General features: G+C 41.7%; 1 protein-coding gene across 4 annotated transcripts in view; it reads right to left on the reverse strand.

Annotated features, from left to right (window-relative positions):
- Positions 1–807: 807 nt before the first annotated feature.
- Positions 808–14,661, reverse strand: part of P4HA2 (prolyl 4-hydroxylase subunit alpha 2) — a 28,806-nt gene continuing 14,952 nt past the window's right edge. The window contains exons 8-16 of one of the 4 annotated variants that reach the window (XM_086758711.1): positions 13,167–13,378; positions 12,240–12,416; positions 8,327–8,397; positions 7,999–8,098; positions 7,038–7,091; positions 4,444–4,509; positions 2,345–2,413; positions 1,796–1,892; positions 808–1,048 (exon numbers count right to left, since the gene is read on the reverse strand). In XM_086758711.1, coding sequence (XP_086614837.1) covers positions 978–1,048; positions 1,796–1,892; positions 2,345–2,413; positions 4,444–4,509; positions 7,038–7,091; positions 7,999–8,098; positions 8,327–8,397; positions 12,240–12,416; positions 13,167–13,378 — 917 coding nt within the window. In that variant the 3' untranslated portion in view covers positions 808–977. Of the gene's footprint in view, positions 1,049–1,795; positions 1,893–2,344; positions 2,414–4,443; positions 4,510–4,577; positions 4,638–7,037; positions 7,092–7,998; positions 8,099–8,326; positions 8,398–12,239; positions 12,417–13,166; positions 13,379–14,661 lie in introns of all 4 variants that reach the window. The other 3 variants (XM_086758712.1, XM_086758714.1, XM_086758715.1) reach the window with 3 other exon arrangements.

Raw genomic sequence — 14,661 nt, forward strand, 5'->3', positions numbered from 1 at the left:
TCAAAGGGCACGATTATTCCCTGTCTGAAGGGCAAGACAAAACTCTGCGCCAGTCTACAAAAGCAGATTAAGATTTGCTTGCAAGCCATCTTACTGACTTCAATCAGCGTTGAACGCTGCTGAAACACTGCATTTTTACCACAGGAAGACCTGATCTTGCAGAGATAGCCGCTTTTAGAATCAAGAGTTCTCAAGCCTGCTGAAAGTCTTGAAAGGCTTCAGATTTTTGTAACTGCTTGTTACCCAATATAGATGGTACCCCACAAAAGAAAAGCTCACATCACAGGGAAAGGCTTCTCGGAAGTGTAAAACTGAGATCACAGTTGCCATTGGCCCAAAATGTGCCTGTTTCCAAGATACATTATAGTTTCAACACACAAATCAAACCTTTCAGTTCTGTGTCACATGCTGGAGCCTTAAATAAAACACTGTCCAAAACCACGATGTTTTTTCTACAGAAAAAGGGCAACAAAGCAACAGGCCCTCAAAGGAAAAGTAAAGGCCCACTTGCTCCCTAAAACCAAGCACTTATACACCTATTAAGGACACAGAATAGAGAATCACCTTATGGAAAGAACATTTATTTTTGTTTCAAAATTTGTGATCCATAGAAATACAATAAAATCAACATGTACACAAAACTTAAAAAAACCCCTTTGGTTCAAAGAAATATTTAACATCTGAATCTTCTGAGGTACAAAAGGCACAAGACCAGGCACCCAAACATACCGAATCACCCGCAGCACTGCTTGCACCACTGCTACAGAGAGTTGGGAGGCCGGAAATGACAGCAACCAAAACACAAGCATGTGTACAATGCCATTTACTTTCTTTCACAGGTGTTACATACTTTGTTCTCCTTTTTTGGTAAAGTGCTAGGACTCCTGGAGAAAAAGATGGATCATTTCTTAGAAATGAACTGGAACAAACAACAGTAGAAAAGGAGACAGAAACAAAGGCCTGCAGCAGGTTGGGTCTCAGTCAACCTCTGTTCTCCCACAGGGTCTTAAGAATTCGTTTCCTCTTTCGTGAAACCATTTGTTGGAAACTGTGGAACAAGGATGTAAAATTAGTTACCACCACATACCCAGTGCAAGTATTACTGCAACCCAGATGCTTACTTCAAGTAAAGTCTCATTTCTCAGTCTGAGGACTCCCGCTTACACTTCTCTACCCATCCAATGGGAAAGACATAGGAAGACACACAGGGCTGGGGCAGAAAGGATTTTTCCAATTGCACAATTCTGAGGGCAACAGTAACAGAGCAGTGTATTCTGGGTCTGGTGTCATTTATAGATCAGCATGCTCTGGCAGGCCAGGGGAATACCTTGGAGGCTGGAGGACACAGGCGTGGAAAATGGATGACGTGAAGGTTGAGCAGCAGTCAGTCAGCAGAAATTCCCAGTGTCCAGACATTGCCATTTACCTCACAAGGAGCTCTCCTCTCCTTTTGCAGTGAAAACTGCACAAATCTTGGTAGGAACAGACCTGATTCTAGTCAAGTGATAACTCAAGTCATCCTGATGCTGATACACTGTAGAAACCCAGTGACGTTCTTACACACTGTACTGTCATTGCGACAAAACAAACCTACTAGAAGAGCTACAACTGAACAAAGTAGCTGCTTAATACTATGGGATATTGGTGGTGGGAGTCTTGAATATGGCCAAAGGACTCCAGTAGCTAAAATGGCAACACCCAGGTTATTAATTGCTCTCATAAGCGTTCAGTATATCACCAGCTTTGCATACACACGAGCCTTCAGGTTTCATTCCTGAAGGAGTGTTGTACTTACCCCACTTACACCCTACTAGCACTGGACAAGCCGCATGCCTCGTTCTATAGTCACCCTCGCCACTTCTGAAGAGATTGTACCAAAACACTGCTGTTCCCTGAAAAGTGAAATCAGACCTGGGTTAGTCAGAATCTAGTCAATGTAATTCTTCCAGTTACAGTAAGGAGGGGAAAAGTGCCTACAAATTCAGCTGCAGGCTCTTAGGAAGCACTTTAACATAGGCCACCATGGACAGCACATGAAAACCCTCTTAGTTCCACTCTAATTCAGCCCTGTTCACAGTAGAGAGCAGCTCTATCTGAACACAAGGGTTTTTGTTAAAACAGCTCTGCACAGAAACCGTTCGCATTATACATCGTATAACGAAGGATGCAGCCCTGCAGTCTACAAAACCAGCTACAGCTGCCTCGATACACAGCGGCCTGTCGATCAAGTTGCCACAAACAGCACTTTGGCACATTGGCTGACTTGTAAACAGATGGGGGGCTGCAGTAAGGAAGATAAAGTAACAGGGGAGAGGAGAAATCAAGCAAAACAAATAGACTTTACCTTTTTGGGCCATATTGCTGCCCCAAAATCTGGGAAAACTGTAGCTCCTCCAGCTTCTACATCACTCATCTGAGAAAACAAAGTCCACAAACTCTGTCCATTTACAATGTTTTTTTTGTACGCGTGGTCTCACAAACTGAAGTGCCCCAAGCCCTAACAGAGATATTTCTACTTGCACCTCTACGAGGGGCACTGATGAGGAAAGGATGCACTTCAACCAGCACAAACTGCGAAAGTAACAGTACTTGCTATTGAAGGCTTTTATTTCAGCTCAAGGCTTTTGTTCAGCATTTCCTCTGGATTTATACGAAATCTATTGCACAAACAGTCAGCCGTAAGAAACTACCTGAAGCGCTAATGAATTAGTACTCTACAATAAGGGAGAGGACTTCAGAGTAAGTCAGCTTCAAGACTTCCATTCCAGTTTATGATCCAATTAGGAACACTAGCGTGTGTCTGTTAAACCACACGTCTCCTCATAAATTGAAACCATGTCTTTGGAAGTGATTTGCATAATTTCATGGATCTTGGTCAACCACTTCAAAAGCTACACAAGCTATTAGGAAACCTCACTTTCTGCACTGTTTCTGTGCTGTTCACCAGTGATGTTATGCCACTTCAAGTGCTTTATGCATCTCAAGCTTTTGTACATACACTTGTGTGACTGAAGAAAAGCATAAATCTTTACGCTTTGCCCACTACACTGGATGAATTTAATCCTACTGAATTTATCAGTAGTGATGGATTCACTACAAACACTAGACACGATCCAAACCCCACCGAAGTTCCTGGAAACACTCATTAAAAATGGAAAGTCTTTCCACTCATTTCAGTCAGTTTTTGACCAGATTCTAATAAAAAGAAATGAATGAGTCAGATCCAGCTCCCATCAAATTAAAATAGGAGAACTATTATTAATACACTCCCCAGGTCCCCACATTCTCTCTTGTAACTTGGATTTCTGTTTAGAGCAGATGTTATTACCACGCTGGTGTCCTTCTGCTTGGTACCTACAATAAAAGGGCGTAAGATGCCATAGGTACAAGGGCTTTTGCCCCTTCCAACAAGAAAGCATGTGCATGCAGCTTTGCAAGTTAATACCTACGTCTTAGCGACACAATCACTCATTTTAGTAAGGGTGTTGGTACATTATGGTATGTTCTACACAGGACACACAAGTGCAAACGACCTTTGACCATGTACAACTGGCAGAGAACAAGGTGGCTATCATTCACTCTAAATCAAGGCTTGTCCAAAAGTCTGAGAAACAGACAAAATACACTGAGACAATTTAAAAATAAAGCCTCTTAGCTAGCTTTTTTACTGCTACTTATCTTAATGCAAATCTCGTTTCAGAGATTATTTCCTCCCCTGTGATATCAAGTTGAAAGTGTTTCTACTTCTGTTTAGAGCTGCATTTTCACACTCAAAACAACAGCTCAGCCAAAATATTTCACCACAGATTTCTGAATTTGAAGTTCTATCACTCAAATTTAGACATAATGGTTTGGGTGATCCTAATTACTGGTATAGTAAGTACAGATTACCAGATGAACTATAGTCAGAAGACCACTGTGGAAACGTTAGGCCACTGATTCCAGTGTACATGGTCTCTAGGCTGTACAATGCATGCAACTCCTGAGTCTTTCCAACTCCACGTTTGTAACCCAGCTGCATCAAGTTTATTAGCCACGTCTCCTCCATTTGCCGAAGCAATGGCAATGCCAGAGTAACTCTAGCTTTGACAAACAGCTAAAATGGAGGCTCACAGACCACAGCATCAAGTGCTGTCAAACAGTGAGAAATCATTGAGAAATAAGCCAAATTCTCCTTTCTCTCCACCAGGAATCCAATGAAGTCAAAGATTTCACAGCAGAGTGGCCACAAGGGGAAGCTGGCCTCTCTATTCGAGTTTTCTGCTCTGAGGTTAAATACCAGCAGAATTCTATCAACTCACAGGGGACAGCACCTGATGCTGCAAGAAAAATGAAATCTCTTCTTCCAGATGCCAGGGAATCTCTACAAATAACCAACTGCACAAGCTGTAAACAAGATGCTGCCAAAGTTACACTGAAGGCATAAAGGATCATCATACTTACATAGTTTAAAAAAGTGGCCACACGATTTCCAGTCCCTAACCGCTTGAAAGCATCTGGCTCATCTTTCTATAAAATTAAATAAGAATAACTGCAAACTTCAAGCTCACAGACAGCAGACAAACAGAGGTACTTACATAGTTAAGAAACGTCGCTAGCCTATTTCCTTCCGATTTGAGTGTGCTGTCAAAGGGTCGCTGCAACAGACAACAACTTTAACCCGAGTTCCAAACAGGCTCACGCTAGAGTTACACATGTGTACCTCTGCAGAGAGACCCTTCAGCCCGATTTGAAGAGTTGGAATGGAAAGGGGGGCAACATTAAAGCCATTACAAATTGCAGCCAGGGTGCATAACTGCATGCACACAGCACTATGCTATAAGGAGAAGTAGCACTGAAGCATTCTTGGGGCAGAGAAGCAGCAATATTTTCAGGGCCTGTGGCACAGATGTTACCCAAATAAAGTTAACAACAGGCCATTAGTGTACTGGACACTGATCCAAAGTCAACAACTGAGGTAAATATGAAAAACTCTTCAGTGGGCTTTAGATAACACACCAGATTCTTTTAAACGTAGTAGTGACCCAAGAAAGTATGCCATGAGAAGAGAAAACATTTTTTTGTCAGCAGGCAAAACTGCACAATAATGAAGTTCTTTCAGGTGGCTGCTGTCTAGGAGTAAGGACCACATCAAAAAGATCAAACTGTCTTTACTCTGTAGGAAACATTGAGTTTCATTTGTTGAAGTATGAGATCACATTGGTGCCAGTTTAGAAGCAGAAATAACATCCAGAATATCAACCTCTCTCTCCTTCAAAAAAATGCAATTAAGAGTTTATTTACATTGCTAATTGTCAGGAAGTAATTTCAGCCAGGAGACATTAAGGTGCACTCTTCTACACAAAAATAATAACTTAACATTTAAAGAAAAAAAGAAATTAATATTAAAACAGACAAACAGCAAACCACAGCTACCATCTCTGAGATGTTATAGTTCAATCTATTTGAAGCATATTTCAAGAAATAAAAGGTCCTTCCTGACATGGGTTCATAAAACCAAGACTCTTGCATCTGCATACACAAATTCATCCCAAAAGAACCCATGTAAGAACACTGATATATTGGAGATTCTCTGGTTCCTGCCACCACTGCCAAGTCCAGATCCAGCCATGCATTTCTGAACTTCAACAGCAAAAGATTTCTAACTTTTGAGCAATAAAATCTCAAAGTTGTAATATGCAGATATTACAGATACAGATCTCAGTCCCTGGCTGAGAACTGCAAGAGAACAAAAAGCTGCGTGGCTGACCAGGAGATGGGGACACAGCAGCACCTCTGCATTTCAATTCTGAAATCTGTGATGCACAGAGAGCCTGAAGGACCCATCCAAAACCATGGCAAACCCTGCAACTGCCCTGCCTTAACTGGTGACTGCAGCCAAGGTTCTGTTCCAAGTGGAGCTCTGCCCCGGCTGTCTAATCCAAAAGTAAAGTCCACACTGGCCAATTTGATGGCTGAGGTCCCCGAGTTCAAAGGCTTTGAAGATAATTTAAGAGCACTTGGTTGATTCAGGAAACGAAGCAGTCTTACGGTTAACAGGAAAATTCGCTCAACAGGCCAAAGCTAACGAATATGAGCTTCCACAGTGTTGAAGTTCGGGATTTTTTTTTTTTTTTGAAACAGTGCTAAGTTGGGTGGCTTCAATTCTGCACTCAATTATCAGGTTGCACACTGGCTGTGGCAATCTCTCCTCCTACCAGGTAAAACCACTGGGACAGCCTGAATTAAGCCAGATTCCATAGAAATACCATGGTTCTACTGGAAATCAAGGCATTAGATGAATTTTATTTGTAATTACCAGCCACCATAGCTCTTTAGTACGATTAGCATGTTCATAAACTGTTTTAGGGTAGCAATTAAAAACCTGTTCGTCTTTTCCTCCCACTTGCAGCAGATCAGCGCCGTTACCTGCCAGGTAGAGCCCTCTAGTGCCTTGTGCAGATCCAGCACCCACCAGCTGCAAATTCTGCTCACTGCCTCCCTGAACACCCACCCAACAAACCCTCTTCAGACTCTGTAGCTGCAGCCACACTAAGGGGCTTGCCAGAAGGGCTGTATGACCCATGAAGATTTCCATAACGGCTACTTTTTTGGAGGATGGCAAACTGATGTCTCCTGCTCAGTCAGCTCCTGGAAAATACCTTAAAATATCCACCAAAGGAGGACTCAGACAACCTTGCTGAGCTTGGAAGCCTAATGGAACAACACAGACACCCGACCCAAAGTTTGCAGACCTCAGTTTCTGAATAAAGTAACAGAAAGAGCCTATTTGAGTGCTGCGTGACTGCCTCAGTGTCTCTATACTGTGCAAGGAGCTCAGGTGACAAGATAAGCAGGCAGATTTGTTCATTGCTCGCTTGAACTTTCAGAGTCAGAGAAAGTAGCGCAAAGGCTGCCAGAGGTCATAATCCATCCCATGCAACAGGGCTATACATTAAGTGTTTTCACAGAAAAGAGTTTCAACAGTTTTCTCTCGAAACAAACTGTTCCCCCCAACTCCCCATCCCACTAAGATATAATTGAAAGTGCGATCTTACCCTAGAAAAATCGAAGTGTGGCTCATACTGCCCTCCCATTCCATAGTTGGCCACCTATAGTGTGGAAAAGGAAACCATAAACATCCACTGAGCTGCAGGTGACTGCTGCAGAAAATAGCATTTGCTCTTAGATCCAAAACACGCTTGGAGAAACAGCTCTTTGTGGCAGGGTTGTTACCTATAGCATAATTCCTCTTCAGATTGCCAGAAATGAGGTACATGGATGAAAAACAATTTCAGTGCTCTTTCCCATTCGTAGTTTAGGGGTTTCACCGAGTATTTCTCAGTACCAAACATTTCTCAGTGGTAGCACTACACTACAGCAGCCTGCTTAACATGAATTAGCAGCAATAATTTTACTACACTCTTGCTCCCTTCTCTGAAAAATTACCTGTAACGAACAGCACTTCAATCAGGCTCTAAAACAGGAATTTAAGGAGTATGGAGGAAGAAAAGCAATAAAGAGGCTAAAGGTACAGCTATTCTGGCAATGCTGTACCACTCCTGCTCTCCTTGCTCTCCCCAACAGAGTGTCAAAGATCAGACTTTATCTGAGAATACAGCAGGACTATGAAAAATATTTGGGTCTTTGAAAGGTTCAACTAGGAAGGAGGTTCAACTTTTGCAGACTTGAAAATAAGTGGCAGGAGTTTCCCCTCAGAACAAACTGGTAAATCACAGATTCCTGCACAAAGTTATCTTCTGTTCCTTGGTATCTTCACCCTTCTCTGGCTGAAACACAAAGGGAAAACATCTACCTGCCTGGTCCTTACAGCCAGCAGCAGCTGGGAACACCCCACAGTCTCCATAAACACCTTACCTACTCCGTGTGGTTAGTTAGCAGACAACAGAATCCCTGAGAAGGGCTGGATAGGAGCCAGCCTATGTTTAGATCTGCACAAGGACCAGACCATGACCAGCTGCTAATTTTACCAGGGTGAAGTCTGACAAGTGTACCAACCTGCAATAGTTCGGCTGTTTTCACTGTTAAGCCTGTGATCTGCTGCATTCGTTGATTCACTTTGGCCACAACAGGATCATCATCTTCCTCCAACCATGAGCTAGGATCAGAAAAGGATTGAAACATGTTATTTTGGAATATCAACCACAACAACCCATCTCCCAAGGCAGAGTGATTCTGCCCCCAGTCAGATGGCTAAAAGCTATTTACCATGCATTTGTTGTGCAAGCTTTCGCTACATGCAAAGCACTTCAAGTTTCAGCTGTAGGTAGCAGATGACAGCTGTCAAGCACAAAAACTTCAAAACTAAGCTCTCCTCTACGCTTACCTTTTTGATACCCTGTAGCTAGCCACTGTAAGGACACCGGTTTTGGGATCACGTACTGTGGCTCGTGCCAGCTGTGTCAAAAAAATCCCAAGGGGGAAAAAAAACACATCAACTACACATTAGAATAATTTCTCATCTTAACCAAAATCAACACCTGATTTGTCCAACTTCAATACATCACTGGATGAATGTTATAGCTCCAGCCTAGAGTTTGTTCCGATTTTGTGCTAGAACAGTATACGCAGAAACACAAGTGCAATCCATCACCTGCATTTGATCCTGGAAAAAGAATTTGACTGCAGAAGCCATGACATTCATTAAAGCCATGAGTACTGCTGGCTGAACGGGTTTTGAAGGTACTTTTTTTTTTAAACAGCTGGAGTCAATATTAGCAATAGGAAAAAACAACGAAAGCTAACAACATACGAAGCCCAAGTTCTTGGCAAAGAGAAAATTAAATTTAATCAGGCTGCTCCTCGTGTGGACTAAAAAAGCCCATCCTCATTCTTAGACGAAAAATAACATTTCACAGAATGAGTTATAAATTATGGGGCAGACAAATCCACAATGGTAGATAACTCCTGAGGGCAACTCTCAACATTACCATGCTCCCATTTTCCAGTTAGAAGATGGAGCCAGCCAAGAACATCTAATTCAGAGGCAGTTTGAGATAATGATACTACATTATGAAGGCAACTCTGCAAAAGCACAGTTCACCTATACATTTTTAAACAGCAAGTAATGCATCATCACCATTAGGTCACATCACCATATTTATAGTAAAAATTTAGAACTTGGCAAGACTGGTCAGGTTTGCTGCGGTGTCAGAGCGATAGACTACTGTTAGCATAACACAGCGGGCCACTGTGGGTTTACACTTGCAGCTGAGAACAAGAACTAGGACACTCCTTCCTTTGACTGTAAACTCAGACCACATTTAAATTTAACTCCTGCAAACCACAAACATTTTAAATCATCCCTTCTTCCTTCCTCTTAATTATAGGTCCCAGAAAGCCTTCTTATTTGCATTTTCTTCAGTGCATGCAGTCATTATTTCCCTCATTTTTCCTGAAATAAGTCTCCAGCCAGCTTTACAATCCATTTCAGCTGTCTTGTCCCTACACAAGAGTTCTTGGCACAGCTGTTCCTGTAATTCTGAGTCACTGTTATTTTGTTCCAGATTTCTCCTGCATAAATCATAACAGAAGAGACAGGCTGAGTGAATGTTGTTCTTCATTTGTACAATGAAACATAGTTTTTGGGACATAGTTTAGCTTCAAACTTTTCATTCTGTCGCCATTTTCAAGCTTGCATGTGGCTCACTTGATTTCTGCACCTAGCATTTGGTCTAAGTAAATCAGAACTAAAACAAGCCTGACTACATTCGTGTTATTCCATACCTCCTCTTTCTGACAGGCAGGCTTCTTCATTTAAGACATACAATCTATACTTCACTTAGTATAACCAACTGATAAATGTGTTGCTTCCTTACTCAGGGTGGAGAAAATAGCCTTATAAAACACATTTGCTGGCTTTGAAGAATCATAACACACTGGATTGGTCAGAAGCATTGGCTTTTCGTTTGGAAATTTTGTATTGCTGAAATCTTGCAGCACTGAGTTCAAAGACATTCAAGTGTCCCCCTCCATGCCATATTTCTGCCTGTTCAGGCATGTCTGTATCGCAGGTAGTATCCAGAACTTTGGGAATAAGGCTTTCATACTTTCACAGCAGACTGGTCCCAATGCTATCCACACCAATAAAATCAACAATTCTCTTGACCCTTCCAGTCAGCTCTGATGTATTGCCTGAGAAGTTGGATCTACTTTTTGGAACTGGCATAAAAGTGATTGCATTTTGCAAAACAAGCATGAAAACCAACTTGAATACAGCTACTCTCAATCACGTACAGATGTTGTTTCTCTGCAAAACAAAAAAACATTGGCAACAAACTGCAGATAATGCTAAAGTGCTTGGACCCAAAAGTAGAAATTTCTTGCAAATGCATTTTATAACAAAGGAAGTGCTCATCTTTGAGCCCAAAACTAACATACTACTTCAGAGTTCTGTCTGAAAGCTTCCATGATTACTAAGTAAAATTTCCTGGCTGAAATTAAGCTATATTTTTTAAGGGCCATCTCTTCACATGACTTGCATTTTCCATTTTTTCAGCAGGACTGCAGAATTTAAAGCTATTATTGCACCTGAGCTACAGGCAGATTTAGGAAAAACAACTTGTAAGAAAATGGTTGGTTTTTTTTTTTTTTTAAATAGAAAACTTTCACCTGAATGTTAAGACTACAACAACTCGTACAGTGACTGATCCCAGTTCTACACTACGGACTATATTAGTAATTCCCCTGACATTACTAACATAAGAAAACCTCAGTGAGCAAGACTTCAGACTTCCCATAAAACTTTGAACCTTATGTTCAACTTTGACAAAAAGGGAAAACCAAACAAAAAATTAACAGACCCTTTCATATGTGCTTAATTTAATAAAATAGATTAAGTGATATGCTCTATTTGAGAGTTTCCATTTTATCTGAAGCTCTTGAAGTTTTATAGTATGATGTAATAGGAAAAAGTCTCCATTTATGGAGGTGAGAGTCCTCATCGAGACAGGGGTGTTCTGCCAACACTCCCATAGCTGGCTAGTAGTCATAGGAGTCCAGCTTCACAAACATCCCTAATTAGTCATGCTCTTAGGAAGCATCAGTTTCTCAGTCTGTTTCTAACTAGATATTTATGTTTACGTTTAGAAACACATAGAGGGGTAATTCTTGCCTGAAATTTTAGTACCTCATTTCAAAGCAGTAGCTAGAACAGTGCTAAAATGAACCACTCATCTATAAAACCAGAGATTTTTAGTTTTACATGCTTGTCAGACCTGACAAAAGTAAGGTGTAGCAGCCACTACTGAGCTCACACTGCCATACTTTTTTGCCAGGAAGGAAACACCCAGCAAGTTCCACCTCCAGAAAAATCAGACGAGATAACTGCTAGCTTTGCATTAAGTAGATGCTTTTTTATTGTGTGCAGAGTCACCAGAATTCACACCACCGGTAACAGGTATTGCATCAAGACCAGGGTTCCCACTCCAAGCTGCTGCCTCTGAGTTGGATCTACACCTAGCATACTGAAGCTGTCACATCTCTGTCTGCTGCCCAACAGACAGCTATCTAGGTGGAAAAGTCAGCTCTGAAGGGCTCTGGGGGAATGACTGCATTGTGCACTCATCCTCACAAGTACTCTGTCCTTCCCAAATCCCAGACTGGGAATGAAGAGCACAAATGATTTCTCCACTGTGTTAACTGCATTGCACTATTCACAAAGAGCCGTATGTGGCTTCAGAACACTGCAGTTCCACTTGTGGATGCACCTTGGCACCTACAGTGCCTGCCTCTGCGCAGGTCTAGATTACGGTCTAAAACAGAAGCAGGGGATTCTAGGTTACCTGACGCAAAACACCAGAACTCCAGGTATTCTTCTAGCACAAATTTTAAAAGCCCCGTTGTTTCTTCCCACTTCTGTTAGGATTTGGGCTTTCAAGTTTTGTTTTGATGTTAGTTTCAAAAGGTAGACTTAAGGTATATTGGACACCTACTCCTATCATGATAAGTCAGTCACCTACCTTTTCAGATCTAATCCCTTGGAAACCTTCTAGGAAACAAGCCATTTACTGAGAACTCCGCATAATCAAGTGCAACAATGCATAAATACCTTCAGGGGCCTGGGCTTTATGGTCCTACATCACCAGGCAGTTTTGAAATAGTCCTCCTTAGACTCACAGCTGCAGTGTATCATCTGTAGTATGAAACCAGATCTCTCAAATCCTTTGCCTATTCTTTGCTAATAGAGATTAAAGGACAGAATTAGCAGTCATCAGTGAGATGGAAGAAGGGAAACTTACCCTTGGCTTAGCTAGTTGTTTAATTTTCTCAATTTCTTCATCAGACATGACATCATAGTATCGTACAATATGAGGGCTATCCCATTCATCTTCTTCCTTAAAGGGAGCTATGAGCAGATGAGGGTTTCTGTTTCCATCATGGTACCTACAAAACAGCCTTTTCTGTCTTCTAGGTGTCTGAAACAAAATGCCACAGAAAATATTGTTTGCTCAACCACATCGCATCACCTTAAAATAGGCAAGACAAAAGAAAATTAGCTCCATTCCACAAATGCTGTGAAAGCCATCAGCTGACTCGCAAATTTAAGAGGTAAGCACAAGTGATTCTGCTATTTACTGCAAATAAAAAACATATGCTACTCAAGACATCAGTGAGCAGTATCTGAAACACTAACCTTAAGAGAATTAAAACATAATAGGTTACAGATTAAGCAAATAACTACACAAGCAGCAAGCTGTAAAAAAAGTCTGCTTCTTATAATTAAGAATATGCAGATGGAATAAATGGATTCCTTTCCCTGCCATGTTTGTTGAGAGGTACTGGAAACTGTCTGTCAAAACAGTCACCCCAGAAGTACATGTCTTTAAGATACAAAAGGGAAGGAATAATGTGATTCCTCAAGTGTGGCAAAGCCTAATCAGCTCTCAGCTGAAAGAGCCTCCTAGCTTATCTGTACAGCTGGCATTTGAAATGGCTGAGTAGAATCAATTTTCAGCTATCTTTAGGAGGTACGGTTGAGAGATGTTTTTCTGTCTACAATTAAAAATTAAAGATAGAGAGGCCAAGACATAAGGTACAAATCTCAGCCCAGACAGAATTAAATTTAATTTTCTTAAAAAAACAGCTTCACAGAGGAAAGATTTAACATGTCCCACCAAGCTTTATCGCCCTTATGTAAAGGGTGAAAATTCTTGCCTTTCTCTTACCATTTTTACCCCTTCACCTCTGCAAAGGGCCTCATAGATGTCACGCTCTGGCAAGTAGTCAAGAGGCCTCTCATAGGCACCGCTTTGCACCACTGGTTCTGTCGTTGTCATGGTCTTGTTTGACTTCTCTTTCTCCTTCTCCTCCTCTCTCTCCTTCTCCAGCAGCTTCTCAAAGTACCGCAGATTACTGCCTGCTCTCTCATGAGTACTGTCTTCATTGGGAGAAAAAACAGACGGAACCAGTGATTTATGCAATCTCAGGAGCTGCTAATACAAAGATGTATTTGCATTGAGACAGCAGGAATTCTCCCCCTCTTAAAGCATTATCAGGCAACCAAAGGCACTGGCTCCAGCCTGCACTGAAAACCAGCATGGGGAAGTTCCTGCCTTTGCAGAGGGAAGGTAGGCATAGTCTGCAAAAGAATCTTTTCTGGAAGGATCTGTCAAGACTTGTATTCCAATAAAGAGTAGGAGTTTTGGGTATTCACATCCCTCCTTTTCTCTCACCTTTTCTGCCCAGCTCTACTCAAGATAAGTATATCACAGTGCTCATCAGCAGAGATAAAGCTAGTCTCCTTGTTGCACTCCTTTCCCCCATGCTTCTTATCCACACTGCACAAGCATGCTTTAACCAAGGGCTGCAGTGGAGTCCCACCCACAGCCTTCAGCCCCAGACTTCCTCCGAAATCGGGAAGCTCAGAGGTACACATTACCACCTAACAGCCCACCTACAGCATCCATCTCTAGATGTTTATAACAGGTTTCCATGGGAGGTATCCTGGACCACTAGCATCACTGGACCTATCATTAGTAATTATGTTGGCATGAATCAATAAACGTCATCAATAAATCTTCACCCAGGACAACTAAGAAGTAACAACTCCCTGTTCACCACTGTTTCTGGACACTAGCCCCTACAACAGTTCCTTTCCCTTCTGACCCTCCCAAGCCTGTTGTGTTTATCCTATTTAAAGCCAGAAGGCCACAGCGGTAGCCACTCAGAGCGCAGGCCAGTAGGGCCAGATAAGGAAGCTGAGCCCAGAGCAGAGGAAGCTGCTGCTCCCAGAAGGGACTGCCAAGTCTGTTCCACTGTTTGGTGCTGATAAGGATTTGCATTCTGCTATCAGTGCTAAACCTTGCTACTGCAGAGGGAGCTAGATTCAATGCATGTTCTCGTAAACTTTAATCTATGAACTCCAGTGCCTGCAGAAATTAGACTGATACATGTTTTTCAATAGAAAAGCTTCACTGACTCTCAGGATACAGCTAACATCTAAGTTCAGAAACACGGCTGATTAAATAAACATACAAATACGTAACACAGTAGATGTTAATTCTAACTGGAGAGGATAAACCTTTCCAATGTAGGAAGTAGGCAAAGTTGTATAGGAAGCAATGCTTATTTGCTTACTCAAGAGAAAGCTAGAAACAGATCAGAGATAAAAAGAGGTTTTAAGAAACTCAATCTGTTCTCAATATTCAGAAATAAATACTT

Source organism: Chlamydotis macqueenii, chromosome 14, assembly GCF_036417535.1.
Source record: "Chlamydotis macqueenii isolate bChlMac1 chromosome 14, bChlMac1.mat, whole genome shotgun sequence".
Taxonomy (NCBI): Eukaryota; Metazoa; Chordata; class Aves; order Otidiformes; family Otididae; genus Chlamydotis; species Chlamydotis macqueenii.